The sequence below is a fragment of the Vidua macroura genome (genome assembly GCF_024509145.1).
Source record: "Vidua macroura isolate BioBank_ID:100142 chromosome W unlocalized genomic scaffold, ASM2450914v1 whyW_random_scaffold_30, whole genome shotgun sequence".
NCBI lineage: Eukaryota > Metazoa > Chordata > Aves > Passeriformes > Viduidae > Vidua > Vidua macroura.
This window is the reverse complement of record NW_026530534.1, coordinates 618,795-645,808: the sequence shown is the minus strand read 5'-3', so window position 1 is coordinate 645,808 and position 27,014 is coordinate 618,795. Positions and strand designations below refer to the sequence as shown.

The 27,014-nt window shown below is 39.4% G+C and overlaps 1 protein-coding gene across 1 annotated transcript in view; it reads left to right on the top strand.

Moving 5' to 3' along the window:
- The window catches only part of LOC128822722 (mothers against decapentaplegic homolog 2-like), an 89,713-nt gene that overhangs the window by 40,269 nt on the left and 22,430 nt on the right, over positions 1–27,014 (top strand). The window contains exons 3-10 of the mRNA XM_054004538.1: positions 4,208–4,297; positions 5,428–5,621; positions 6,114–6,248; positions 9,233–9,307; positions 10,985–11,038; positions 12,098–12,310; positions 14,427–14,564; positions 14,724–14,868. Of these exons, the coding sequence (XP_053860513.1) occupies positions 4,208–4,297; positions 5,428–5,621; positions 6,114–6,248; positions 9,233–9,307; positions 10,985–11,038; positions 12,098–12,310; positions 14,427–14,564; positions 14,724–14,868 (1,044 nt within the window). The remainder of the gene's footprint in view (positions 1–4,207; positions 4,298–5,427; positions 5,622–6,113; positions 6,249–9,232; positions 9,308–10,984; positions 11,039–12,097; positions 12,311–14,426; positions 14,565–14,723; positions 14,869–27,014) is intronic.

The following is a 27,014-nucleotide window of genomic DNA, read 5'->3' as shown; positions in this document are numbered from 1 at the left end:
AAAATTGGATTCTATAAATCTAGTGGTCATTTCTTACTGCTCTAACTCTTGTTTTGATAGCTTGGTGTAGCTCTCAAAGCAAATTCTGCACCACTTTTCTACCCCCCCCTGACAAAGTTAGTAAGTCAAGGTAGTAAGTCCTGTAAATGTTAGGCTGGTATAAAGGGGTTTGTGTCCCTGTGCTAAGTAACTTCTCCAGTTCAAGTGAAAACCTGATCATATTTTTTGTTGCATTTTTCTTGTTTAGTCTTTCAGTGAAAATGTGAGTAAAAACAAATGTCAGGCTCACATCTATAGGGAAGATTTTGCATAACAAGTCTAGAATTTGAAAAGTTTCATCTCCTACTTTAAAACAAATAAATGGGGTACTGTCATGGTTTACTAAAATTATTTTTTTGTTTTAGTCACAGCACTACAAATGCCTCAGAAAATGTAGGGGTAGACAGATTAAACAGAAGAAACACTTGTGATTATAGGATGCAGGAAAAAAACCAAATTGAGATGATTGCCTTGAATGTGGACTTGGCAAACTTCTGTGGCTGTAGATTCTAAAAGATGTGAAACATTCAGTAGAAATGTTAGTGGCTCAGTGTAATATTTCACAAATAAGAAAGTTGAATATCCAAGACCATTCTGTAATGATTTCTGTATAATGTGGGCTTTGACAAGTGTGATGCTATTTGCATTTCAGGTTTTATTTGCAATTTCTCTAGTGCTACCGCTTCAGGTAAAGAGGAGGCTGTCAACTGAACTTGGTGCCTTTTAAGCTCCTTTACATTCTGCTTTCTGAGACTGAAGAAGAAGAAAATTATATTTAGCAACTTCTCTATAGAGTTTCTGGTACTTCATATGTAAATATCTTTGAAGTGGTTCTGATGATGTGCCATTCACAAACCTGGAAATTGTGTGGAAGAACAGTAATTGGCATGGCCCAGTGCTGGGGAATGTCCTAGCTGCTTTCTAGCATAAATTATCACATTCCAGGGCATGGGAATATTTCCAGACAAGACTCTAACTTATGAGTACAGATGTTAATCCTTGATTCTCCTAAATTCTTTATGGAATAAGGAATAGAAAGGACTCTTCACAAGGGGTTTTGGATGCTTCAGAATGGTAGGTTTAGGAGAGAATGCATCCTATTTATTTTGGGACAGTAATTCTGTACTCCTGTTTCCCTTTCAGAGGGTTTTAGTGTTTGTTTACAGTGGTTGTTTAAACATCTTTTAGAATGCAGTCACCTTTCCAGCACCACCTTTCTGGGATGAATAGATGTGTCTGCCCTCTGTCAGGCTATTGCTTGCATATGAATGAACATATTGTAGTCTTTCATGGAAGTGCTGTGCATGAAGTATGCTTTTTAGGATTGTGAGGAATTTAATTCTGATTTAGTGTGTATGTGTGTGAATATTAAGAGGCCTTGTTTACTGTCTGGGTGATGTAGTGGGGAGACAGTCTTGCATCTCAGGTAATGGATCTTTTATGTGAGCAGGAGAGTGGAGAGACCACTCTATTTCCTCAGATGTTTCTTTCAGTGAACAGTAAAAGCTATTTTGAGCTAACTTTATTGTTCGTATGGGTTGATTTCCTGTAGGCTCTTCTGTGTTTGATTGTGGATTATTGGAGTTGAGTATAGTCATAATGTCGATGAACCAGTAAAAGATTTCTGTTAATCCTAACTCCAAGCAGACACATTCTGGAAGATAGCATGTCATGTAAGCTGCTGTAGGCTAGAGCAGTTTTGCTCTAACTTCTAACTGTTCACTTTTTCTGTACCTCCTGGCCTGCCTTCCCTCCATGTTGTCCTGAGCTTCATTGTAACCTATGACTGTTGCAGTCACTTCAGGATACTGTTTGTCTTTCTGTAGGTTATGAAATATGCTGTCGGCTTTGATAGTTTGAATATTTATAGAGATAAGAGGTTAGCAATATAAAATACTATTCCTATTCATCATGCTTTGTCAGGAACTGTGAAATTTTACTTTTGCATGTGCTATCTTAAGTCTTGTGCAGCAAATGTGTGGCATGCCATGCTTTCACCAGTGATGCACCCAACAATTTTGGGAATGTGTAATCTGTAACAGTGTCAGCTTTGGAGCACTGCTTTGTATAAAGGATCCATTGCTCAAAGGTGATGAGCTGACTGTGTCAATTAATATGCAGCAGGCTTTGTGTCTGCTGATTGTTCTTCTGATTTAATGTATGTGATGGTCTGTCTTACAAGCAGCAGTGGTGACTATTTAAGGACACAGTACAGTGTTGGAATGCTCCCTGGCATCCCACAGGCACCTTATGTGTCTTCAGGGCAACTATTTTAATCATTACGCAGCTTCTGGCAGTCTACCATCCTAGAGACATCTTAGGAATGTGAAAAAGAGGCTGTATGCTCTGCTGATATAGTGATGCTCAGGATCCCTCTTTGCCCACTTTCTAGAGATCTGTGATGCTGCCTGTGTCTGAGATAGATGTAACTTGTTCAGGAGAGTTGGCTCTTTTGAAGAGCTGGATCTAAATCAGAGAATGGGCCTTCTCGTCTGACACTCTGCTGTGCTCTACTAGACAAATGTTCTCTACTACAAGATTTTATTTGTGTCCGTAATCAGTAAAATGTCAAAGGCCATATTTTATGTGACGATTTTATTTGTGATAAATGCAGGTTGCTGTCCACAATTATAGTCTTATTCCTGATTTGTAGTGTTCGTGTAGCTCTACAGTGAATAGAAGTGATCTAGATGAAAAGTAACTCTCAAAAGTTAAATTTTCTGCCATGTATGTTCTGTGGTCAGATAGCCAGTTGATTGATTTGGGTTGCCGCTCAATTGCATGAACATTTCAGCCTCCCTGGAATGGCACTAAAAGTGAGGTGTTTGGGACAGGCAAGAAGGGGACAAGAACCATTAATTCCCTTCATCAGTAGCCCACACTTATGTTTATGTCTTCTTGTTTCATAACACTACTGAATTTTCCCTGTGTAGGGAGGGGAAATAAAAATACCCACTTCTCTTCCCTTAAGCACTCAATACAAACTTTCGACTGCATCAGCTAAGTTTAGTAGTTTAAATCAAAACACCTATATTTAAAACCAGGAGTTTGGTGAACTTGGATTATTTTCTTTCTCTTGCAACTTTTCAGAGGCTATTTATTTTAAAGGGACTGTAGCAGACAGTCAAACTTCAGGCTCTGTAATTAGGAAATAGAGATGTAAGTTGCTTGTGAACCAAATTCTCATAATTTCTGAGGTGCGAAGTCTAGTTGTATGTCACATATAAAAATAAACTGTCCATTTTTAGTGATCACAGAGCAAGTCTGTGATAGAGCTGAGCTGGATTTATGCTTCTGAGTCTGCTTTCTGTTTACGAACCCATGCTGTTTTCTTGCTTTGTTTAAATCTGATGCTTCTTTTAGTTTGTGCCTCTGACTGAAGGCTTCTTTTTCTTTGCTGTTGTGATCTTGTCCTTGAACCAGTTTGGTAAAAACTTAGTTGTCTCTCTTTTCCTCCTTCTTGATTTAGCAATTAAAGGTTTGTTATCCTGTAGTTGAATCCTAAAATGCTATACTGTAAAACTGTGTTAAGCATTCTGTGTTTTGTATACTGTGGAAAAGAATATTTAGTTGTTTAATCAAGGAGAGTACAGAAAACAATGAGACGTATTAGCTACGATGTGCTTTTCTTTAAAGTCTGAATTTTCCTCTTTTGGGGAAAGCAGGAAATTAGTATGTGCATGGAGAATGAGATTAGTGCTTAAGTGGTGGTATCTGAAAGTTAGATTGTGATGTTCAGTTTCAGATATACATGGCATTTGTTTGAAGTCTTAGGGAAGCTTATGTTTAAAAACAAACAAAAAACCCCCAAGAAACAATCCCAGAAACTACCCTTTAAAACTGAATTTTTTAAGAGCTAGGCTGAAGAAGTTTAGCCTATTTTAAGTAATGTTACAACTGTACTGACTACTTAAAAGCGGAGAACTTGTTCAACTTTTAAAAACATTTATCATTTACCTTGAATCACTTGTTCCATTTTGATAGCCTCCTTCATATAGAAAATACAGCATGAGATGTCAGTCTAAATGCAAGTCTAACAATGCTCTATCTTCTATGTGAAAGGAAGTATTCTGTATGTTTTTCCATGTTTGACACCATAGTGTTTTGAATAACCATGTTCCATATTCATATCAATTTTTTGTTTTTGTTTTCAATTTATTATGCACAGCACTTGTTCTGAAATTTGGGGACTGAGTACACCAAACACGATAGATCAGTGGGATACAACAGGCATTTACAGCTTCTCTGAACAAACCAGGTGAATATTCTGCCCTCTTGCATCATAGAAATATTGTGGGAGGGATTGGCTTTGGAGGGTCTGTAATGGGATGCTTTAGCTGTAAAATAGACTAAAATACTTCCTAGGCCTTTCATGGTACAGCATCTTAAGATATTTGCTTGCCAGTGTAGAAATCCAAGTGTTATCAGCTGATGTTTTGACCAATGAAATTCTAATTCTGCAATATTGATTTTTCATGACAGTGCTATTGAAAGAATGGGAAGACTTGTTAAATGCAAGCTCTAATATGATTTGGTATTTATATTAACAACGTTGGGAAGCTTGATTCTTTAGGCCTAATCTTACAAAGTATTTAAACTGCTTTGTATGTCACAAGCTTTCAGTTAAATCTTGCTAATTGGCTCAGATATGAGCTACTAAAGAATTGTTTGTAAATTCTTCAGTAGTTAATGGCAGGCAAATTCTAAACAGGGTCTTTATTTTTTCATGTCACATTACTTGATTTATGTATTGAGGTTTGTCTCCCATCCCATAACAATCATAAACATCTGCATTTGTGTAAGCATATGCAGTCTGTCTTAAAACTAGCAAAATTATTTCAGCTGGTAGTAAGGCAGACGAAGTCAAGAAGATAAACTGTACAGTCCTTAAAAGATGTGCATTCATGCATTTTGCATTGCAGTTATACTGCCATGTGGATCACTTGGGCAGCTGACTGCTTATAGGCTTATTTACAGTCCTGTTGGAATTCTTAAAGCCATAAAGCATCTATGCCACAGCAAAGCTTTGAGGTTTAGTAGTGGAAGGGACCATTAAGTGTGTGATTTTTTTTTAACAACTCTCTTCTGCATTTAAAAAATATATGAAGCAATCATCCTAAATACTTGGTTGGAGGTAAAGTGGCTTGTAATGAATTCTAAATTTAACTGCCACTTGATTAGAGCAACTCAAATACAAGTTAAGAGACTACTGATATGATCATTTTTATCACATTTGAAGCCTTTCAACAAGAGTATAAATGTCACTAGCAGTATCAATCTACTGAATTCTGAGAATGAATAAACTACCCATCCCATGTGTGTACACTCTTGCTTAAGTGGCTAAGAACATGCAGTCTGTAAAAACTTTTTAACATATTTTCCCTCCAGATCTCTCGATGGCCGTCTACAGGTATCTCATCGTAAAGGATTGCCACATGTTATTTACTGTCGTTTGTGGCGCTGGCCAGATCTTCACAGTCACCATGAACTTAAAGCAATTGAAAACTGTGAATATGCTTTTAATCTTAAAAAGGATGAAGTATGTGTAAACCCTTACCACTACCAGAGGGTGGAGACGCCAGGTAGGAAGAATACTTCTGACTTTGTATAGCATCTGTACGTACTTGATCAGCATGTTATAAGTGAAGAAGAGAAAAATGCTTTCTCTTGCCAAAAGTACAAGATTCTTAGGGATACAGCTTTTGAGAAAACCACCTGATAGTTTTTAATAGTAAAATTACTGAAAAATCTTTATGAATGTGGAGATACCTTTATCCCGATAAACATTTCCAGGACCACTAGTGGTTTCCAGATGGCTAAATATGACCCAGACTTAAAAGGAGAACAGAGATGACTCACCTTTGCTAATGTGGAATAGTCTTACTCAAGAGGCACTTCAGGAATCTGTTTCTACCACTAGCAGTACAATCGTAATACTAGCAGTACTGAGATTCAGAAAATTTCAAAACATCTGAAGAAATTGTTAGATGGTCTAGATAGATATTTTTTCCTTTTAGCTCACAGAAGCGTGCATTTTGAGGGTCTTACCAATGCTTCGAATTTTGCTTTTCCAGTCTTGCCTCCTGTACTAGTGCCACGGCACACTGAGATTCTAACAGAACTGCCGCCTCTTGATGACTATACCCATTCCATTCCTGAAAACACTAACTTTCCAGCTGGAATTGAACCACAGAGCAATTACATACCAGGTATTTTCTTAACTTTCACTGTAAACAGTATGTTTGACATTGTGCCGCTGAAACAAAGATGGTAATTTTATGCTCCTAAGTGATCAAATTAATTGCAAGATGTGACAATAAGTTAGATCTAGTTGATTTTGTGTATTAGTTCCAATGGAAATACCTGAACATTGCTGTTTGCAGAACACGATCTTGTGTGAAACTATATTGCTTACTTGGTTTCAGTAGCTTATTTAAGATTCAGAATGCTAATGAGTGAAAAATAGACCTTTGTATTATGCTTTCAATCTGTTTTACAAGCATATAGGGGTTGCCAAATGCTGTGTGTTGGAGATTGAGCAGCAGTTCACTACTCAATCTCACCACATGTAGTTTGTGGAGAAACTTTAAGTTGCAAATCAGTGACTTAGTGTTTTGATCTGTAGTCCACAATTGATCAAGGTCTGCTTTGTGTGTTTGTTACTATTGTGTGCACAGTTTTGTCTTTTTAGTATGAAAGAGCAACCTAACAATATTGAAATCAAAGAATTCCTTCTTTCTCTTCTTTGCCCCTTCCCTACCCCAAGACTAACCTCCTACAGTGCACCCAAAACCTGGCACTATTACTGAAACATAAAATCAGTGAACTTTGTTTCCTGCCCCAACTTTGTGTTTCCTGTCCCTTTGGGAAGTTGCCTGGAGTGTAAAACCAAGTAAAGCTGAAGTTTTCTCATAAATGTTTCATGCAGCTATGTTATGAACAAGCTGAAAATTCAGATCTAGACTCTCTTGAAGAATAAAATTACTTGAAACTCAAATATGTGCAATATAGAAATTGTATCAGTGTGTCTTAAGCAGGTCATTGCTTGTGTTTTCTTTAAATGTATCCAAGAATTGAAATGGCATTAAAAAATGCAATAAATTTGTTCTCATCTGTTTAATCTGGGCCACCTAGGGACAGCAGATCTTTAAAGAGCAATTTAAGGGGATAGAAATTGGTGCTGCTTTCCTAACTGATGTATGCCTTTTTTGACTCAGTCTGAGGGCTTTTGATACCATTTCCTAACAACTTACTGGAAAGCTACCATTTGCAAATCCAGTGCTATGGAAATGAGCTAAAGTAGCTAGGTAGTTATTTGCAGGAAGTTTGTTCATGGTGATTGTGGGTATTCACATGATTTTCAAATGTTTATGCAGCTAACCACACCTTGCCTCCTTTGTCACTGACACCCTCCTGTTGTATTCATGGCATCTTACTTTATTTGACCTTGCTGACTTAATCTTGAACACTTAGCTAGGTTCTGATAAGTCTTGTGTATCTTGACAGCCTGCTTCAGAGAAGCATTTTCTTTAGCAGTAGGCCAAACTAAGACCATGGTAGCTTTGCACCACAATACTGTCTCAGTACATGGTCTACAGAGAGGTTGGTTTCACTTATAACTGGGAAGATGGCAGTCGTGAAGGTGCAGGATGCCTGTTGGGGCTGTATGTTCAATTAATACTACTACGTGGAGGAAATTTCTATTCAGACAGAGATTAGTTATGGAAAATAATCTGTGCCAAAGACTCTAGATTAGCAACTGGAAACAGGAGGCGTGGGTTGGATTGGAAATGGTTTTTGACCTTTTACCATGGCTGTGGCCTTAACTATAATGAATAATTTGGAGAAGGGTGGAGTCCACTTTATCACAATGAATTCAATAAAAATGTTCAAAATTAGTATGATTTTTGTTATCATAATTCTTGATAGTGAAGATTTCCTTTAATCACCCTTTTAAATTCTCGTTTGAATTTTGTCACATCTATATTTAGCTCACTAGTTTTACAGTGAATGAACGATAATTCTTTTGGTTAATTTTTTTTAATCAACTGACTTAATCTAGTTTCCTGTCACTGACTTCCTTCTGACCTTAATATATGGCTGTAAATCTCAGACATGATATTTGATATAATTTGATTTTAATTCTTAGGCAAAAAGCTTTAAATTTCTGCTATTTGATAATAATGTAATTAAATGTACTTAATCCCTCAGATGTCTCAGAGACAATTCTAAGGCAATTGTAGACATAGTTAGCTTCAAACACTTTCACTAAAGCAATCCAGGTTTTGCCTTTAATATATAGAATCATAGAATATCCTGAGTTGGAACGGACCCACAAGGATCATCGAAGTCTGACTCCATATAGGAAAAGACATTTGCCCAGTTCAAAGAAAATTATTTCCTGAAAGGCAATTGGTTAACTTATCTGGATTACAAAGTACCTTTTGAATGGAGAAAAGGAACATGCATACTCTTCTGGGTTTTGAAGACAATTCTGTTGAATTAGGCAAAGTTTCTAGTATCAGAATGCTTCAAACTTCTTTCTGAATTTGCTTTGGTTACTGAAACTCCATCTTTAAAGAAAGCTAGTTAAAAGAATAGATGATTGTTTTAATAGAGCTTGGAAGTAATAATGATAATAGAGCTTGTGCAGTGTAACTAGTTAAATAATATGGTTATTATTGAGTGAAATTTTTAGATAATGAAGGAAAATGGATTTGGGAATTGAACTGAAAAGTAACCTTCAAATCTATAAGGCATGGGAGGGTATTGGATCTGATGGTTATAGTACATTATAGTACGTTAAGACAGCTCACATGATATTTTTTTTTGTGCAAGTCACCAGATGTGGGGTTTTTTTCATTTGTAATTCTACTAAATGTGAAAGCTGTTGATCACAATTACAAAACTGTTACTTATTCTAGTTAAAGTATCTTGTCTTAAATGGAAAAGACAAGTATTATCTGTTAATTATATAACACATTTGAACAGTTGACTGGCATAAAAGAGATTATACATTTTGCATAGACAGTTAAGGCAGGTAATGTGTTTGAAGACCTACTGGAAGGAGAAATGGATGGCAAAATGACATTCTAATAAAGTATTTAAGTATTGAATGGAGCTCATGAGGAGTATTTTAATTTCTTCAGTCATTGAACCATTAGGTGTTTTGTTGGTTTTTTTTTTTTGACAGAAACACCACCTCCAGGATATATCAGTGAAGATGGAGAAACAAATGACCAGCAGTTGAACCAAAGCATGGATACAGGTAACTACTTTCGAAACTTGGGATCACTAGCTGTGATCCCTCTGAATAGCAGCATGAATTCAGCCTAAAAGATTATGGCAGTTTTCCTCTGTACAACCTGGTGTTTTCTGCTTAAAATATCACTTTCAGTCTTTAGTGAACAAATTAATATTTTGTTAGGGGAATGCTTTTAAAACATTCTGTGCCATATTAAGTACATTACATTTGTTTTGTAATAAAAACATACAGGTCTAATTAAGTCTTCATCAGATTTTAATAGCTGATTTGTTTTAAACATCCCCAACTTTACCTTCTGGAAACAGGTTCGTTGAAGCAATGTGTCTGTTTGCCTAAACAAGTTTCAGACTCTGAATTTTGAGAACCTGTCTCTTACCTCTGGCACCTTATCACTTCTGCCATGTTTCAAAACAATTCTTATATAGAAAGGTCTATTGAAAGAGTAGTAGAAATATGAAGCATCTGTGCCTTTGTATGAAAGAATTTCTAGAGAATGTGGTTGGCTTTAGACTGTCAAAAAACAGTTAATGTGCTGGATAAGAACATCCTACTATCTGCTGGCAGACTTGAATATATTTGGTTAGCTAATGTTAGCAATCTTTTTCAGTTAGTTGGAATCAACTGCACCAGTTTCCAAAAGAACTGCAATATTTTCCCACTGTGTGATAATGGCTACCTTAATTTAAAAAGCCTGATATCAGCAAATATTGTAGGAATGATTCTGTGCAAAGCCTCTTTGTATCTTGTCTACAAGTGCACAAATTGTGTTGGAGAGTTCATGTTTTTCTAAATTTTTTCCTTCCTTCTTCCAGGAAAGAATAATCTCAAATGAGGAAATCCAGGTTGTTCTTCTAGAGATAAACACTCTCCATTGAGAATAGAAGCAATATCTTGCTTGTCTCATCCACTTTTTCTTAGCTTTTTTTCCACTGAATTTGGGAAGAAGTCACTACCTTCTCACTGGGCTGAAGCACCTCTCTTATGAAGACAGGCTGAGAGAGTTGGGGTTGTCCAGCCTGGAGAAGAGAAGGCTCCAGGGAGACCTTAGGGCACCTTCCAGTACCTAAAGGGGCTACAGGAGAGCTGGAGGGGGACTTTGGACAAGGGCATGGAGTGATAGGACAAGGGGGAATGGCTTCAGACTGATAGAGAGTAGGGTTAGATGGAATATTGGGAAGAAATTCTTTCCTGTGAATGTGGTGAGGTACTGGCACAGGTTGTCCGGAAAAGTTGTGTCTGCCCCATCCCTGGAAGTGTTCAAGGCCAGGTTGGATGGGGCTTTAAGTAACCTGGTCTAGTGGAAGATGTCCCTGCCCATGGCAGAGGGATTGGAACTAGATGATCTTGAAGGTCCCTTCCAATTCAAACCATTCTGTGATTCTGTGACAAGCACATAAAGTTATGTTCATAGAGTGTGCATGAAGTGAAAGCTCTGCCAAATACAACACTAAGATGTTAATTAGGTTTATGAGGAGGAGTAGGGTCCCATGAGTCTGGAAAATTAAATGCAGTCTTAATTCACAATAAGTGTGTGATATGCTGGAAAAGTGGTGTTAGTATTTCTGAGGTTTCTTATTCCGAAGAATTTCAATGTAAAACTATATCTAGATAATGGTTATTCCTACTTATCTGAAATAATGAGAGTCATTTGCTCTGAAACAATCTGTATTGCTTCAACAGGATCTCCAGCAGAGCTGTCTCCTAGTAGTCTTTCTCCAGTTAATCATAGCCTGGGTAAGCTGGAAATTCTTGTAATTGTTTCTCTGTGTGATGACTCTTCTTTATGTATATATTACATTAAAACTGAAAACGTACTTTAAAAAAATTAAGAACTGTATTAGGAGGAGACTATTGGGTTGGCTTCCTGATGATAAACATAATAGGGCTGGGTAAATAACTTCTTAACTACTACTCTATTTCTGTAACTGTTGAGTTCCTAGCAAAGAGAAAGAATAATATGGTTGTGTGTGCAGGACTAGCATTTATAAAATAAATAGTTTAAAGGATGTTAGCCAATCCATAGTGCTGCCTAGACTTGCTGACTCCCTTGTTCTGCTACTCTTCTCTTGTACTGCTTCACCTGTAACCGCAACACAATCATTGCTCCCACATTAGTTGCCCACCTGCTTCGATCAGGTGCTATTGCTGTGTATTTGTATAAATGCCTCAGGAAGATCAGATTCCCCTGGGTTTGTTTAAGGAATGATGATAGAAAAATGCTGTTCAGAACACTTAGTAAGTAATGAGGGTAGGTAAAAAGGGGAAGCAGCTCAGGAAAAGCTGAAGATGCACAGGGAAGATATTGAGCTCTCATAGGGGAGAGTAAAAGGACCTTAGAACAACTTTTAGATAGAGATGGTATAAGATCTAGTGTAATATAAGAAAATATCATTTTCATATTAATATTTTTTCCTTTGTGTGGTTCAGTGTTTGATAGTTTAATCTTTTTTTTAACATTGCCAAAATGTTTGTAAGTTATAGAAAAGCAACAGAAATGTCTCAACATCTGGCACTCACAGCAGCATTAGTTTAATAATTTTGCCAAGCAAAATGCAAGTACTGAACTAAATGAGCTGTGGTCAGATTAGATCACCCCCTCTTCCCCTCCTTCTTCCTTTGTGTGAAAATCTAAATTCCATTATGTTTACTGGAGTAGGTAAAAATGACAGCAAGTAAAATATAATTTGTGGAGACTAACAGCTGTTGTTTCTGGGAGAGACAAGTAGCAGGGCAGATAGATTTCTTTTCAGCCTTGAATTCTGTATTAAGCTTGTTTTAAATTTTTTTTTATAGACTTGCAACCAGTTACTTACTCGGAGCCTGCGTTTTGGTGTTCAATAGCATATTATGAATTGAATCAGAGAGTGGGAGAAACCTTCCATGCATCCCAGCCTTCCCTGACTGTAGATGGCTTTACAGATCCATCAAATTCAGAACGATTTTGTCTAGGTTTGCTTTCCAACGTAAACAGAAATGCTACAGTGGAAATGACAAGGCGACACATAGGTAAAGATCTCTGATCTTTAATTTCATTTTAGACATTAAATTATCTGGAATGATCCAGGTAGGATGGGCAGATCTGTGTTTTGGGTTCCTTTCCCCCTTGTGCAGCCAGCCATAGAACTTCTCTCTTGGGGCCTGCCAAGAGGAGCTTGATCTCTCTTGCTAAGGACAGAAGTCGAAAGGTAGAGAGGTCGCTGCCTCTGAAATTGAGGAGAAATATAGCTGCTTCTGTTACCACAGCCTGTTGCAATTGGGAAGAGATGTAGTGATAGCTACAGCTGAAAGGATCTCCCTTTCCTCAATCAGTAGTCACTAAGCTGATGGCAGCAGCAGTCACACAACTGTCAGGATGCAAGTGGCACAGGAGGAAGCCACTCAACTCTAGGGGATTTCTGTTGCTTATGTTGCTGTTCTCTGCCTTCTGGAAAAAGATGATGCATCAAAGTATCCCAAGGGGCAGGTTTTTGGCTTTCAGGCTCCTCATTGGACTGCTCTGCCCTAAGTAGCATTTATATTCAGAGTTGCTTATAATTGAAATTTTAGCTTTAATTGCAAAATATTAGCGTGTTGCTTAGTTTATTCTAATTTATAAAATGCAGAATGAACATTGGTAGCACTTGAATGCTTTTCTGAAATGGGAAAAGCTGCAGTTGAGATAACATGCTGTTTTGACATTATTAAGATTTCCTTTGTAATGGTTAGCAAAGAATATTGTTTTCTACAATGTTTTGGCGATGAAGAGAGATGGGGAAGACTGATTCGGTGATCAGAATCCGATTTATTGTGGGATACAAATGCATATATACTATTTTAGGGAGACTAGTAATGTGTCGTACAATGATTAGGTTAAAATCACATACACAAACTTATGCATATTACAACATCTCTTGCTTGCAGAGTTTAATCAGATTTTCTTTTTCCGGTAAACCTGTCTGATTTAATCTTCTTGCAATCTAGATCTAATTTTCAAAGTTTCGTTTGCTTTTGCCAAGGTATTTTGTTTATCAAATCTCTTATACTAATAAGGTCCAAAGTCCATCATCTGTCTCGTGTCCCCCAACATCCCAACAACAATGCAGTGTCTTGGCTTTAGGTTCTTCAATAAACTAGCCTTTTTTTCTGGATTATTTTATTTAGCAACATTTATGAGGTTTTTTGGTTTGATTTTTAGTAAAAATTTCAACTTCTTTAATAGAATCTTCTGAGTGCCTCTATGCCAAATCCAAATGCTTGTCTAATAAAAATTTAGATGTGCAGAAGCCCAGGCTATACCTGTGCTAACTAATCAAAATGATCAATGATGAGGAAAAGCAAAAATGTAAGGAACTCTCACTTTTTTTTTTAATGGAGCAATTCACATTTTGTTTGAAAAATTATTTTAAAGAAAAGGGAAAATAGAAACTATGGCCTTTAAAGAACCTGTTAATTATAAAGAGCTTCCTTTGAGAGCTCAATTGTACATTACTTATCTTCTGCTAGAAATAAGCCATACAAGTTTTTTTCCACTCGGAGAGAGAGAACAAAACCACACTTTAAAAGTGAACAATAATATTTCTTATGGGGTTTTTTTCGTAATAGGGCTGAATTAAGTCCTGTTGATTTTGTTCAAGTACTACAGAGAAAGGGGTATGCAGTGGGTTGTGAAATAGTATGGGTGCATGTAAGCAAAGAGTGAAGTGGTACACTGTGTTTTCCTTTTTTGCCATAGTGGCCTGTGCTGCTTCATATACAACACCTTAATACTAGCACTCTCTTGAACCTAATATTTTAATTTTGATTCTGGTATTTCTTTAAGTAAAAAATTATTTGGTAATGAACACGGCTTTATAATTTTGATTTGGTTATAAGCCATTACATGGCTAGAAAATTCTATCTCACTCTTGACCAAAAATTATTCTACTTCTCCTTCAAATATTTTGAGTTTGTGGGAGGAAAAATGCAAGTTAATTGTGTTCTGCTCCTGCTACAGCTGTCAGCCCAGCAGTGTTGTTCTGTAGATAACTGATTTCTGTTTCTGTTATAAAGAAAAACCTTGGCCTTCTCTGAAACAAAATCCTCTCTTGTTTGTTAATCTTGTTGGGTCATATCATAACTAGAGTTCTATTGAATTTTGCTACAGGAAGGGGAGTACGTCTCTATTACATTGGTGGAGAAGTTTTTGCTGAGTGCTTAAGTGATAGCGCAATTTTTGTTCAGAGCCCCAACTGTAATCAAAGATATGGCTGGCATCCTGCAACTGTGTGCAAAATTCCACCAGGTTAGTAGCTTACTCAAGGTCTTGTGTAAAAATATTCAGTGAATGTATTCACTGGACATTTGCTTTCCTTTTCATAGTTTCTTCATAGTTTTGGGTTTCTGTGTAGCAAACACAAATATTCATTGATTGATTGTACTCTTTGGACTTTTTTCTTTATAGGATGCAACCTAAAAATCTTTAATAACCAAGAATTTGCTGCTCTTCTGGCTCAATCTGTGAATCAAGGTTTTGAAGCAGTTTATCAGCTTACTAGAATGTGTACCATAAGAATGAGTTTTGTTAAAGGATGGGGAGCTGAATACAGGTAAAAAACTTTTGGTTTTCATTTTAAAGTTAATTTTTCTTCTTTCACTAATGCACTGTTTCTGTCTGGTTTGAAAGCTGTACCTACAGTCTTCTTAGTGCTACTGTAGACATGCTGTCTGCAAGTTGAACCCCATATTTTCCTTTTTCTCCCTTCTCAGCTATTGAGTTTTTAAGTTATAAAGACCAGAAATTGATTTTAGTATTACAGTCAGCTGTTGAGCAAGGAATGTTGTCAAAGTTGTTTCCTCACTTGGTTCTGCTTGCTTGCTTATTATGGCAAAATCATTGACAATACCTAGAAGTTTCACAGTTTGTGCTGTGAGATTATTTGCTGTTTGTTAGATGTACAGTAATTTTGGTCTCTGTCCTGTTCTGTGTGGAGTATAATGAGTTCATTAGGTTGTGGTGAGGGATGCAGTTGATAGTATCTGACAGAAAGAACTGAAGTAATTTGGAGTGCATTTTGCAAAATGAAACAGCTGGAGAACATGCATTTAAGGGTTGACAAATATTTTGGAACTTGAATAAAGAGAGAGGCCATGGGGCATTCCCCTAGGGTCTCTCAAATTTTTGGAGGACGCAGCCTCCTTTTTATCCTAATTTCCCAGCCACATTTCCCTTCTCTCTTTCCCCATTGGCTGAGGTACTTGAGAGGTACAGACTTCCCGAAACACCTGATACCGAAGATTTCCCTCTAATGTATAACCCTCCTTTTTTAATTTTTAATTCTTATGGAATTTAGGGGTTTTCCCCATTGTTTCTTTCATCTTTCAATATCTAGTTTAATTTATCAGCAAGCCTACAGTTTGTAAAGGCAAATATATTTTTCCATTCATCAATCAGTGGAATGCTTTCCATTGTTTCTTTTATCTCTCAGTGCTAGTTTTATCTACCAGCAGACACACAGCTTGTTTGTAAAGACAAATCCCTCATTCCTCTCAATCCCTCGTCTTTTATTTTTTTTAAATGTCTTTACAAACTTTAGTTATCATTGACTTAATTTCCTGTTCCTGGGTCTTTTTGGTTTTGCAATTATTTGCAGTGACATCAATTTCTGTCCTTTTGTAGCCATCTCTGGATCATTAGGCATGGCTACTACCTTCATCCCTTTGAATCCCTATGTTGAATAAGTTGTATTAAGCAAGGGATCATACATGGTAAAAAGATTAGAGTTGCTACAGCATATAAGAGGAAGAAAAGCATTTGTTTAACCCATAGTCCACCAGGTAACCACGAAAACATGTCCCATTCCCATCCTTTCCATGTTTGGACCGATACATGAGATAACTTTCTTATTCTTTTTTTTTATTTGTTTCACCACCTTTCCATTGTCATCCATTTGTAAACAGCAGTTTGAATCATTTAATTTGCCACACACTCCCCCTTCTTCTGCTAATAAATAGTCTAATACCATCCAATGTTGAAATATTGCATTTCTCATCTGAGTAGATTGGTCAGCAAGGAGGTCAATAGCTGCACATGTCTGGTTCATTATTACTTCAAAGACAGCTTGTAACCTAATTATCTGATTTAAATTATGAATGAGTTCTCTGGCACCTGATATTAATTCATTAGGATTCCATGTGGCTGGTCCATAGTGTTGTATAATTAGTTCAAGTGGCCATTCATCTTCACCCCACTTTTGCATGCTCCCTCCAGCCAGGGATACATCAATTGACTGCTTTTTTCTAATTAGATTATCATATACCTTGATTCTTAACTGATTTCCCTGAACTTGTGGTAGCAGAAAGAACAATGGTCTAATATACCCTACATAACATATCCATGACCAGTTTGGAGGTAACCCGCAGTAAGCATATTGGCCACAAATCCAGTAATGCCCTTTTAAAGCCCAGGTCCCATTGGCAAAGGGACCTTTCCAATTTTCATCATCAATTGGTGGGTCAAAATACAGCTTGCTTCCTGGGCCTAGTGGTCCCCTGACAATGGTTGCCCTGCCATAAGAATCACAGTATTTGCATTTCCAAGCTCCCACATGAGGTTTCCACCTGCAGTTACATCCTAGATCTGTTTTGTTAGATCTGGACCAGAACCTATTAAAAAGGGCTCGAGTTCCATTCCGGTGTTGCCACTTCCACTGATAGTCACGGACAACACGTGTCCTACTTGTGGAATTATCTTGGGGGCAGCTTAAAAATAAGGGGTCAAAAAACGTATCCTTCCCCACTGCTTTACAGCCTTCAAAATCTTTTTGGTAATTATGGAAGGAACACCGTACCCAGCTACCACTGGTGAGCTTAACATGCGTTTGATTCCATCTGCCTTGATATATGGAACAATCATAAGGAGAACAGTTGGGGGTCCAACAATCTAAACCCAGAGATAAAGTCCAGTCACAAATGCTTTTTCCCACATATATGTTTCCTGTTCTATTTAGACAATAAATGCCCCTTTCAGAAGAATGAAGCTGCCATGGACTTCCTTCTTCATCCCAAAATCCTGTTCCATTATGGACCTCACTCAGGATGCTAACCCACCATTTAGGCTCAACTGGGCTGGTCACTCATGGCCAGCTTTCAGATCCCCCTGTCCCTCCGCAGACCCAACAATTCCTAAGGTTAAAGGTTTTTGCTACTTCTTCTCCCAAGGTTAAAAAATTATTTTCCCACTTTTGGCCCCAACCTAACTGAGAATATAAGGGTAAGATTATATTAAGAGAAACATTCTAACGGTGTAATCTAATCTCCTAACCTAATTTTCACTTTCACGTTGTCTTCCGCACCACCTGTGGTGAGAGAAGGCACAGAAACAGCTTAACATAAAGAAAACAATGGCAGCGAGGATTGGCCCCCAATGACTGGAGATCCGAGAGGAGGGATGCCCACACAGACTATTTCAGCAGACAGTCTGTGGGTAGGCACATAGGGCTTCCCCCCATGTCGACGCACTGGCTGCTGCTCCAGTCCACTCCTGCAGAGTGTCAGTCGCTGCTTCCCATCCTTCTCCTCCAGCTGAGATGTCCAAATCTCCAGGGCCTCAGACACCTTGACCCGAGTGTGATGGGTCCACCCATGTTCAGCTGTCTTGACAGCTGTTTCTGTGGTCAGCAACACTTGGAAAGGTCCACTTCACTTGGTCACCAGTGGTGCTTCTTTCCAATCCTTAACTAGGACCCAATCTCCTGGCTGGATGTTGTGAACAGCAAAGTCCAAAGGCTGGGTCTGTGCCAGCCAAGCTTCCTGTTGAAGAGATTTCACAAGAGAAAGAATCCATGCCACATATTGTTTCAAATATACATCACTTATCTCTACCCCCCCACTAGGCTGAGAATTACAAGGGTAAGGAATTTCAAACATCAATTCAAAGGGAGATAATTTAATCTCTCCCCTGGGTCTGGCCCTTATTCTTGCCAAAGCCAGTGGCAAGAGCCGTACCCATGGCATCTTAATTTCTGTCACCAGCTTCAGGAGGTGTTTCTTTATTTCTCTATTGATCTTTTCAACCCGGCCCGAACTCTGGGGGTACCAGGGGGTATGGAGGTTCCATTGTATCCCTAAAGCAGTCACAACTTGTTGCTGTTGTATTAGGGACGGATGAATGAAGTGGCATAGACTCCTATGTTCTCAGAAGGCAAATGTGGAGTTTATTAGACATCACATTCTCTTATAGACCATTCCGACAAAGCTGGACCTGATTGGTCCTCAATCAACATCCCTCACATCATTGGTAATTAGGAACAACACCCTTCCTGTAAACATCTTACAAGTAAATAACACCAGCTGCAAAGATTAAGGATTGTTTTAATTCTTTCTCTGAGCTTTCTCAGAACTCCCCAGAATAAAAATGGGGGAGTAGGATGGTGGGTGCTGCTGCCTATTATCTGTTCCCAACAAACCTCTCCTGTAGAAAAGCAGGTTGGGTTAGCATTTTGGCACTGCAGTCAGATCCACACACAACACTCATCACAGCTGGCTCAGTGAGAGAGGCAGAAGGCTCTTTGCAGCATTTTATTCCAGCAAGGTTAATTACATGTGGTGGCTGAAGGAAACCCAGGCAAAAGAGTTGAGAGCATGTGCTCTGGATGGCTTAAGAAGGGGAAGGGATGGGGGAGGGCGGAGCTAAGGGCAGGGCAAAGGCGATTGGTCTCCAGGGGAGAGGGGGCAGCCACCAGGGGTACTCAACCAATGAGGAAACAGGGAAAGGAGAAACCAGGGTAGGTTGCGAAATATAGGGATCAGTGAGACTGAGTTCCATGGGGGAGTCTTGTCTTTTCCCACAGGTGGAATGAAATCTATGATAAGTCTTTCCAAGGCAATGTGCTTGGGAATTGGCTGAGGGGAGAGAGTTCATGGGATGCTACAACTCCCCTGTTTTTTCTTACTAAAAAGACCTTCCCAGTGGATTTCTGCATACACTTAACTAGACAGGGAAACATGACTAAAATGATAAAAACAATTATCACAATCCAAAAAATTCCTTTAACAAAAGATGCAACCCATCCTGTGAAACCCCACTTTCCGAAAAGTTCATTGATCCAATCTGGGTATTTTTCCACCTTTAAGTCCTTTATTTGCTCCCTCAGCTTCTGGATGCTTGTGTGGATGGATTCTGAGTGTGAAGAGATGTTGAGGCAGCACATCCCTTCAATGTCTTGACAGCCATGTCCATTGGCAAGCAGTAAAAAGTCTGTGGCGGCTCTGTTTTGCAATGGTGCATGCCTGGTAGCCTCACTGTCACTAAGCAGGTCACAGTGCAGTGGTGGTAGCGTTTGCCTGGTTACTAAGTAAACACTCCAGGTGAGAAAGCTCACCAAGAGCCTTAGCTGCAGCCACCCAAGGTAAGAAAAGTGAGACTGCGACTCTCTTTCCTTTGTTCCAATCATAAATTTGGCTATTGCAATTTTCATTGAATTCAGAATAGGATCTCTTTTGGCGTGCTAATTTGCTTTTTTGTTTCCAGTTATGTAATAATGTAATGTTTGGAGTGAGGGTAGAAAGCCTGCCAAGGCTACAGGGACCCCTCCTGGAGACGTGAGGGGATCCCAGCCCACACTCGGTCACCACAGATAAAAAACATTCCCCGGGGTAACACTTTGGGGTGGAGTGAGGACACAGAGTATGTGACTGGTGTAATTACACCAATTTCGATTATTATAGCCTTTGTTAACTGGTGATATGTCTTTTCTGTATGTGTTTTTTGCTGGGTCAATTTCTGGCCAATGTTGACTCGGTCATCTAAAGTAAAATTTGACACAGTAAGTTGCTTTGGAGGACCCCAGCAAGTCCAATTCTTGGGGTTCCTCTATAGCATTTGGCAGAATCTTTGTCCACTCATCCCAAGTGTCTACTGGATTTGGCCTCTTGCCTGTGGTGCGGAAGAGATCTGAGTTAGTGATAGGCCAGTCATCTGCTACCAAGGGAATCCCTACTAGACACGTGGACAGCGGGTTGCCCACGCTGCCCATAGACAGGCAAAGATTGTCTTGCTGTAAAGTCTTGGCTAGTGTGACCCAGATGTTCTGACTGGGCTGAGGGACGATCCACGCACAAACTGATGGAAAGGTGAGGAGCATCCAAAATCCTATCTGGAACAGTTGGAGGTTCCCTGCTGCCGGAGACATATCATGATGCTTGGGGGTGATGAGTTGATCAGTGAGTTTGAGAAAATGGATTTTTTTTAGATTTGTATAACCTTAACAGCCCCTCCTACCTTCCCTTCTTATCCCCTCAGTTTTTACTGAGCAGAAAAGGGGTGGGAAAACAAGGGGGGATAACAGTGTAGCAAACTAAAGAGAGGTAACAGTTCAAACAATGAGTGAATAAAATTCAACAGAGTCTTTTGTCTTCAGGAGCAGTGGAGGGTCATCTTCTTCTGTGAGGGACCTTTGTGTTTACAGTCTTTTTCCTTCTCCTCCTCCACGCTGCCCGAGTTTGGTCTCTTTCCTGTCTCTGAGGTTCTAGGGAAGTGTCTCTGGGAGCTGCACTTGGCGATTCGATAAAAGGCTTGAAATTCTTTCCGGGGATCCACCTGTGGCCAGATTCTGTAGACACGCAAGCATAGCCTCTGCCCCAAGTAACTAATGGAAATGGACCCATTATTTGCTTGATTTCTGGGTCTTTGATCAGGGGTTTATCAGTAAGTTGAGCTCTGCTAGTGTTGGAGAAGTGCCTGATAATGGGGGGGTTTGGCTCTGTGAATGAATCATTAAGAAAGTTGATAATATAGAGAGCCTTACATAATCTTTCTACATTTGGTAGTGTTTCAACTCCCCCGCGCTGCTGATCAAGGATTCTCTTGAGTGTACAGTGAGCCCTCTCTACAATAGATTGCCCTGTTGGAGAGTGAGGAATGCCAGTGGTGTGTTTCACCCCCCATTGATCTAGGAACTGTTTGAAATTTTTGGAGATGTAAGCAGGACCATTATCTGTTTTGATGGCTTGGGGGATGCCTAGTGTGGAAAAGGCTAGAAAAAAATGTTTGGCAACGTCTTTGGCCTTTTCTCCTGAGTGGGCAGATGCGAATACAGCCCAGAGAATGTAACTATGAACACATTAATGTATTTTTGTCTCCCAAAAGGTGCGTAGTGTGTGACATCTGTTTGCCACAGCTGTAAACTTTTGAGCCCTCGGGGATTAACCCCGGCCCCCATGGAGGTGTTATGGTTTGATGTTTAGTTTATGGTTATACAAGAAAAGTTTAGCTAAAGGCTACTTTATCATTTCTTCTTACCTAGGATTTCTTTTCTATCTTCTTTTGGTATTTCAGGTCTTAGACTGTTTCTCTTCTTTTTTAAATCAAGGAGGAGTAGTGTTTCGCAAAGCTTTCTTTACCTAAGACAGGGTTAAAAGTCTCAGGCTCCCAGGACGACTGAAATCTTGGCTGCCCAGGACTCCCACAGCTGGGCACCTTCCCCCCCTCCCCCTTCTCTTTCTCCTCTGCCGGTGTATTGTTGGCACATGATATCAAATTTTTAGGTGGTACATGCTTTCTGTCTCTCTCTCTCCCTCTGGGGGGGGAACAAAGACATTTCAGTTTTTCTCTACCCTTCTGTCCTGTAGGGGCTGGCTCGGTTCTATTCTCTTCACCCCCTTCTCTGTGTGGGGCTCCTGGCTTACTTTAGTTTAGGCCGCATGGCTTCCCCTCCCCCACCTAGCTTGTGGTTGGGTAGGGGAGGTCTGAACTCTTCACTGACTGGAACAAAAGGAGAGTGTCCCTCTGGGAGTTCTCTGCTTTTAACTCTATGTGTTCTCAGAGGCATGTCTAGGTCTTTAGTGGTTACACCAGGTGTCAATATTTAAAGCTGACTACTGATTGGTTTGACCACAACTTCCCGAGAAAACTCACCTCCCTGTCAACCTATGACACTCTACCCTTCGCCTCTGAGAACACACATTTCTAAAATTATTATCAAAATTACATTTAACACACTTCTACTTAAAACAATAACTTACACTAAACCTCTACCCCTGGATTTTCACTATTAATCTACCTTAACTTTATAACTTAATACATGCTTTGCTCTTATTCTTCTTTGATCTTATCTCACAGTTTTCATTTTATTACTTGCTTAAGGTTTGATTCCCAGTCAGGGAACCAAAAATGTCATAGTTTGATGTTGGCCTAATGCCAGTGTACCTATGAAAATATATTTTTCTCAAATGAGTGTTGTGAGATGTGATTAGAAACAGAGCAGGGTAGGTTTAAGCTTAGAAATAAAGGAAAAACAACTTTATTAACTTACAACTATAATAAAAGGAACACACAGAATTTAGAATGAAAACTTTCTGAAACATTCCTCCTCCCTCTACTCAATTTCTACTAAAACACTGTGAGACAAAACTTTGGATTCTTGATTAAGTTACTACTACTTAAATAATTAATTTTTAGTTTATTAAGGGAGAGAGGAGTCTCTCTTGTATTATAGTTTTTTACAGGAAACAGTTGAAACTTTGTAATGTTTTTATGTTACACATGGTTACTATTTGGAGAAAATTTGTTATTGTGATATCTTTTTTCTATGTACAGTTCTCTTACTACTGTTTATGGACTGAAACTGCTTATAGGGTTCTTTTAAGGATGCTTTGCTAAGTACTAAAGAATAAGTTTCTTATTTTAGGACAACAGCCCCCCTATTTTCTTTTCTTCTAGGGTTAAGGGTTTTCAGAATAGAGATCTTCTTTAAAGACAGAGTACTACTATAGCTTCTTTAACCTTTCTCTGTTTATTCTTGTACATGACGTCACTCACTGAAGCAGGCTACTTTTACTCTTGTACTTTTTAGTTTAAGTCATTACATTCTCTTAAATGTAATCTCTGTAATGAGGAGAATTAGTTTAGTTTATAGTTATACAAAAAAAGTTTAACTAAAAGATACTTTATAATTTCTTCTTACTTAAAATTTCTTTTCTATCTTCTTTTAATATTTCAAGTCTTAAATTGTTTATCTTCTTTTTTAAATCAAAGAAAAATAATATTTCACAAAACTTTCTTTACCTAAAACAAAATTTAAAATCTCAAACTCCAAAAAAACCTAAAATCTCAACTACCCAAAACTCCCACAACTAAACACCTTCCCCGCCCTTCTCTTTCTCCTCTACCAACATATTACTAACACATAATATCAAATTTTTAAGTAATACAAACTTTCTCTCTCCCTCTAAAAAAAAAAGAAAAACATTTCAATTTTTCTCTACCCTTCCATCCTATAAAAACCAACTCAATTCTAGTCTCTTCACACCCTTCTCTGTCTATAACTCCTAACTTACTTTAATTTAAACCACATAACTTCCCCTCCCCCACCTAACTTATAATTAAATTTAAAAAAATCTAAACTCTTCACTAACTAAAACAAACAAAAAAAATCCTCTAAAAATTCTCTACTTTTAACTCTGTATATTCTCAAAAGCGTATCTAAGTCTTTCATAGTTACACCAAATATCAATATTTAAAACGAACTACTAATTAGTTTAACTACAACTTCCCAAAAAAACTCACCTCCCTATCAACCTATAGCAGGAGGGTAAAGCAAAATCCTGGCAATTGGGGCAGGAGCCCACGATTGCTCTTGCCTGTTCCTTTGTGATTTTAAACATCCGGATAAGGGCTGGCAGATTTTGGTGGAAAAACTGATGGCTCAATTTGGCCTGATTGAAAATGTCAGGTAGGGTGGTCTGCACTGCCATGGCTAGGAGATCTGCTCTCCAGTTGCCTTCTGTAATTGGTCCTGGGAGGTCAGTGTGTGACCTCACATGCATAATGTGATATGGTTGTTCTCGGTGGGAGAGGAGGTACATTAACTTCGAAAGCAAACTATATAGATCTGGATTTGGGAGTTCCTTTAACAAAGAATGTTCTGCTCTTTCAGCTATCCCAGCAACATAGGCCGAATCAGTAACCAGATTCAAGGGTTGTTTGAACTTCTCAAAGGCTCTGACAATGCCTGCTAATTCTGTGATTTGTGAGGACCCCTGAACAATCTGAACATCAGACTCCCACTCCTGAGCATCAGGATTTTTCCATGTCATAACTGACTTGTGAGATTTTCCAGAGCCATCATTAAAAACAGTTAGTGCCTTTAGAGGAGTTCTACTTTTTAATGATTTTGGGACCATATTAAAACACTCATTAAATAGTTTATGTTTTGGTAGGTGGATAGAGATTTGACCTGGGTAGCTGTCAAGAGCAAACTGAAGGTTTTCATTGGTCTGGAGCAGAGCTTCCAGCTTGCCTGATTTCACTGGGAGGTAAATGTGTGAACTCACACCCTACTAAGGTTTTGAGGCATAATCTGGCTTTTATGATGAGCTGAGCCATCAGCTCCTGGGGTGTAGTGATAGTCTTATGTGGTTGATGTGATTGGAACATCCACTCTATAATTAACAGCTGATCTTTCAGAGTGGGGTCCCACTGGAAAATGAGACTATGAAACTTTGGTGCCTCACCTAAAATGACAAATTGAAAGGGCAAGGTGGGATCAGCGTGGTGGGCTTGTCTCGTGGACAGTGCCTCTGATACCTTTTGGATCGCTACCCGGGCTTCTGGCGTGATTGTCTGTGCTGAATCGAGGTCATCGCAGCCTTGCAGGAGGTTGAAGAGGGGCGCGAGGTCCTTGGTTGTGATCCCTAGCAGTGAACGAACCCAGTTGATGCTCCCACATAGCTGATGTAGGTCCCTCAGAGTTCTCGGGTTGTCCTTGATGGTGAGCTGCTGGGGTACGATGGTCCTTCCACTGATCCGGAGTCCTAGGTAGGTCCACAGGCAAGTCCGTTGAATCTTCTTGGTGGCAATTTCAAATCCTGCTCCTTCGATGGCCTGAATGCTCTTTTTGAGAACAGTCTCTAAATAATAGTCAGTCTCAGTGCAAATTAGAATATCATCCATGTAGTGAAAAATTATCGCATAAGGGAATTTCTCTTGAATGGGCAAGAGAACGTGGGCAACAAACATTTGGCAGATAGCCAGGGAATTTTTCATGCCTTGAGGAAGAGTTCTCCATTGATACCTTTTGAGAGGAGCTTGTCTATTAATTGATGGTACAGAAAATGCAAACCTTGGGGCATCTCTGGGATGGGGCGAGATGTTAAAAAAGCAGTCTCTGATATCAATGACTGTTAATTTCCAATCTCGGGGGAGCATTGAGGGTGAGGGTAGGCCAGACTGCAGAGGGCCTATGTCCTTAATGACCTCATTGATCTTTCTGAGGTCTTGCAGGAGCCTCCACTTGTCTTTGCCTGGTTTATGAATGACAAAGACAGGGGTATTCCAAGGGCTAATGGATGGTACTGTGTGGCCCTTGGACAATTGCTCCTCCACTAGGGATTCGAGCGCCCTTAACTTTTCATCTGAGAGGGGCCACTGATCAACCCACACTGGTTCATCAGTTTTCCAGGTGAGCAGTGTGGTTGGGTGCTCTACATCTACAGTGGCCCCGATTGAAAATCCTGCGGTGGTGAGGGGATTTCTAGCCTTGCTCCCCATTGAGACAATAGGTCTCTGCCCCATAAGGTGATAGGTGCCCTTACCACGAAAGGTCTTACTGTGGCTACCTGACCCTCAGGTCCTTGAATAAGGATTGTTTGTTTACTTCGCATAGAGGTGGCAGCTCCTCCAATCCCATTGATGACTCCATTGGCTGGCACTAGTTCCCAGCCCTGTGGCCACTCGGAGCGGGAAATGATGGTCATGTCCGCTCCAGTGTCTGCTACACCTGGAAGATAAACTTTGTCCCCTTTGTTAAACAAACCACACTATAATAGGTCTGTCTGAGCCCACAGTCTCTGCCCACAAGACTGTAGGGTTTTCTGGCAAAATGTCAGTCCAGGTGGGCATGAGGAAGGCTTGGGCAATGGGTGTACCCTTAGACAAATACCAAGGTGGGTGTACACATGAGACAGTCACAGTAATTTTGTCCCTTGGTCCCACAGTTTGGACTTCTGGTAATACTTGCAAATTGTCTGGTCCAATACTAGAGTCCCCTATGATTAAAATGTCCCTTGGTCCATTAGAGGGTCCAAATTTACTAGTTGGAATTTGGTAGATCTCCTTATCCTCAAGCTGGATGGAAAGGGTGCTTACCAGCGTGCGTCGTGTCCCTGTCTGAATGTATTGGTAGACCTCGGAGAATTGGAGCTCTTCCTTGTTGTCACAAATGGTCTGTTGGTGCTCTGGTTTTCCAGGATGGTGGGGAAAGGGCTACAGAACAGCTTGGCATTTGGTGTCATCGCGCAGGTCTGTCCTGTGCTTCGCGGGAAGTTTCCCTGGTGCTGCTGTTGAGAGGGCTGATGCTGGATCTGCTGGTGATACCGAAACTGGGGACAGTATTTAAAATGTTCTTTACAGTCTAAGCATGCAGCAGAGGAACAACCAGTGGAGGGGTGTCTCTGCACAAAGTCCTTATCACATTCCACCTTGAGGTGACCAAGTTCATTACACTTGTAGCATCACATATTTTGTTTGTTTTGTGCTACAAAGGCTTCAGCTACTCCTTTGCTGACTGCCATGGCTACTATATGTTCAGTGGTTGTGAGATGGGAACAGGCTTCCACCATTTGATGAATGGTGGGTTCAGGGTCTGGAGGGAGTGCCCTTATAATTTTTTTGCAATTTTCATTCACGTTGGACACTGCTAGTTTATTGAGCAGCTCTTCTCTGGCCCTTGAGCAATTGACCTGCTTATCAATAGTG